The sequence below is a fragment of the Wasmannia auropunctata genome, unplaced genomic scaffold (assembly GCF_000956235.1).
Source record: "Wasmannia auropunctata unplaced genomic scaffold, wasmannia.A_1.0 LD322637.1, whole genome shotgun sequence".
NCBI classification, from domain to species: Eukaryota; Metazoa; Arthropoda; class Insecta; order Hymenoptera; family Formicidae; genus Wasmannia; species Wasmannia auropunctata.
Genome location: NW_012040253.1, coordinates 1 through 3393, shown reverse-complemented (window position 1 = coordinate 3393; position 3393 = coordinate 1). Strand labels below are relative to the sequence as shown.

The window sequence follows — 3393 nt, the reverse complement described above, 5'->3', positions numbered from 1 at the left end:
TTAATTTTTATTAATTTGCACAATATTATATGTTTTGTACTCATAAAATAGAATTCTATATGACAAATCAATTAAAATGTAAACAAATTTAGAACAATATTATTTATTGCTTTACAAATTGCTTGCCTTATTGCATCTTTAAGGAACATATACAACTGTAAACTTTTTCAAAAGAAAAAAAAAACGTTACCGATATTATTGACATAATTCTTGCACACGCGCAAGAAATATTTTTCTTTTTTTACAATCCAATTTTTTTTTTAAGAATAAAAGAATGACAAAAATTCAAGGTCAATTCTGAAATTCCAAGAGTTTTCCAGGAATTTTCCAGGGCACATTAAATTCCATAATAATTCCAGGATTCAAGGACATTCAAAGATCGCTGGACACTCTCTTAATTTCTCTTAAAACGGTTAATGTTTAATATTTAATTTTACCTGCTCCAAGAATTTATCTCGATCCTTGATCGGCAGCAGGATCACTGCGAGAGTGGCAATCATATGATCAAGGTACGCGTCATTAAATGGCGAGGAACTCAATCCTAGGATTTTTGGCGGCACTGGAACTTGTACGAAGGACTTGGCCCAATTCATCACGCCGCCAGGACATCGCAGTATATGATTCAGTAGGAACAAATGATCCTGCCAGGTTGCAACCCTTAAGAGCACCGCCACCAGCTTTGACAACCACTCTCTGGTATCCGTAACGAATTTACCATCCTTGAGAACTCGACGTTGGAAGTTGAATAGGACAGTTATGCACATTCTGAGCTCGATCAGTTGCGGGGCTGTCTGAGATGGTAATTGCTCTGGTAAGAGATTTGCTGAGGCTGTTTGCGAAAGATTAGCAAACTCCTAAAAGTAGAAGAAAAAGATTTAAATAAATTTTGAGCTTTATGAAAAATCAATGTGAGGTATAGATGTAAGATTATTGAATCTCCATGCATGTGATGCATGGAGGAGAGAGAGAGAGAGAGAGAGAGAGAGAGAGAGAGAGAGAGGGAAGAAAAGAAAGCGAGGGAGGGAAAGGAAGGGTGGAGGGGGGGGGGAGAGAACTTGTAGTTTAATATTTTTTTAAATTGATTTAGCTCAAGAAATCTCAGAAATCTTCTTAACTTTAAATAAATTTTTAGACATCTGACATTCTGATTTAACTTCTTTCAATGGAAGACAACTCACGTTAAAACTCCTAGCGACTCTCTGTACGTAGTGCTCAATTTGCAGACGCAGAGACTCTGCCTCATAGCAGTACAACGCCTGGCTGTCGTGTAATGTATCTTTAATGGCGGACAGTGTCCTGGAAAGCGCTACTAGAGCTTGCTGATTGAAATGTGCGACCGAATATTCGTGAGTGGCAGTGACGGGATTGCCATCTTGGCACTCGCCATTCTCCGTCTCCGACGTCTTCTCCAAACACCAAAGTTGTTTTTGCGTCTCTCGGCAGCTCTTCTTCAAACGCTCCAACTCGTAGGAATTTGCAATCAAGTGATTTCGCACCCTGAGATAGCTCATCAGTAGCTCGTGCAGCCTGTGCTGCTGTCTCAGCGGCGCGCATCTCAATTGTGTTTCCGTAAACTCGGTCACAAAGGCATCTACTAAGGCCAACTCCTGATTGTGATATAAGGACGCCAGTTGATGTTCCGTAAATGGCCTGACATCTTTGAACACATTAGCCATTTCTTTTTTAACTTCCAAAACCTCTGTCTGCTTTGACAAGATCTTCTGACACGGAGCCTTTGTTACATCCTTGGTCTCCTGGACTGTTTGACTGAGTTCCCCTGAGATAGTCGATGATATGTCTATCAGCTGAATTGTGGAAACGTCTTCTTGCACCTGCTCCATTTGATCGTCCAAAGTGTTCTCAGAGACCAAGCAAGGTTGGACAGTGTCAACTTCATCATAAGAATCTTCCGCTAACAATAACTGAAAAATGTATATATTAATACTACATATAACTTCATCTCTCATTTCTTAGAAACATTTTCTACATACGTTAATAAATATAGAGTATTTCACTACTGATTCGAGTACCTTGTGTGATTCAACTTGCTGACTACATTTTTTCTCATAGGCTGCTCTCTCGGCAGCTTGTTTCTCATAAATTTCCGTATCAATAGCAGCCGAATGCAATTCACTTTCTATGTCTTCTACAGCTTCACCTTTTGGATAATTCGTGGGTGATTCCCCAAGCAGGCACTCAAACTCTTCTAGCGTAGGAGCATCCGGTATCCGGTGTGCCAGGGTCGAATGACGTGATTTATCCCGTTTCTTCTTCTAAGAGAAACAAAAATGTTAATAACTTTAAAGTTACATTATAATTCAATCTGAAGTATCATTATTAACTCTGTTTACTATTAAAAAATTTATTATTCAAGCAAATAAATATGTATAATATATATTAAATATATAACATAGAGATATATATAAATGATAAAAAATTAATACATGTATCACATAAATAAATGTAATACGTAATTAAAGTACAATAATTGTTACAATCTTACGTTATAATGAAAAAAAAAAGAAAGTAATACAAATAGCGTATTTGTTTTACCTGTCTCTGTTTCTCCATGACGCATAGACTGCCAAGTAACTGGATTTATCAATCAATATCAATCAACATATGTAGATCACTGAGTATTATCCGATAATCTTAGAAAACTTTGCAAAGGCTCTAAAGAAATTGTTTGCAACATGTTGAGGTGTGACAAAGGCAGCCAGATGCAGCGAAGAAAATTATAGCGTCTGGAGCGTTCGAGGTAATGTCAAACACATTTATCATCTTCGATATTGTCATTAGTTGTTTTAGTCATTTGCTGATAAGGCAGCAAGGCGTTATGACGTTTCTTCTTCTTCGCCTTTGGATTTCAGATTCTTTAATAGAATCTTAGTACATACCACGGTTTCAATGATGTTTTATGGAGTTTATGACGTTTATGTAGATTTCGATGATTTACAATATTTTGTGTCCGTCCAATACATGATGTATTTACATTATGGTCCAATATAGTCATAGATCCTTATATACTTAGATGTCTTTCGATTAAAAACATATGACCATCACTGGCCTAGTTTACACCGAGCATTTGATACGCGTACTAACTAGTAACTTTCTATTAAATTTTCTTAATTTCGACGATGCATATAAACTTATACATGATATATGCATTTAATTAATCATATTAATGCATAGTGTATCAGTTTAGTACATCATTCTTTAAATGCATTGTAGAAATTAAGATAATTTAATAGAAAGTTTCTGGTTAGTAGTGGGTGATACCCAACGACATATATAGGGTACGTTCCACTTAGCGCCCGCAACGCTCGCACACATCGACCGCAGTTTTCTTGTTCCACTAACTTATAAACGTCGCGGACTTTAACTGTAACGGAA

At 36.9% G+C, this 3393-nt stretch overlaps 1 protein-coding gene across 1 annotated transcript; it reads right to left on the bottom strand.

Moving 5' to 3' along the window:
• Positions 1-278: 278 nt before the first annotated feature.
• Positions 279-3106, bottom strand: LOC105460405 (ectopic P granules protein 5 homolog). Its single transcript, XM_011706849.1, has 4 exons — positions 2554-3106; positions 2031-2273; positions 1179-1922; positions 279-854 (listed from the first exon to the last, which is right to left on the bottom strand). Exons 1-4 carry the CDS (start codon positions 2569-2571, stop codon positions 414-416), a joined length of 1446 nt encoding a protein of 481 aa, XP_011705151.1. The 5' UTR covers positions 2572-3106; the 3' UTR covers positions 279-413.
• Positions 3107-3393: the final 287 nt, after the last annotated feature.

Coding starts and splice junctions, on each gene's coding strand:
- LOC105460405 (XM_011706849.1), bottom strand. Junction 1,923..2,030: donor AGCAAGTTGAATCACACAAG/GTACTCGAATCA, acceptor TACATTTTTCAG/TTATTGTTAGCGGAAGATTC. Junction 855..1,178: donor GAGTCGCTAGGAGTTTTAAC/GTGAGTTGTCTT, acceptor TTCTACTTTTAG/GAGTTTGCTAATCTTTCGCA.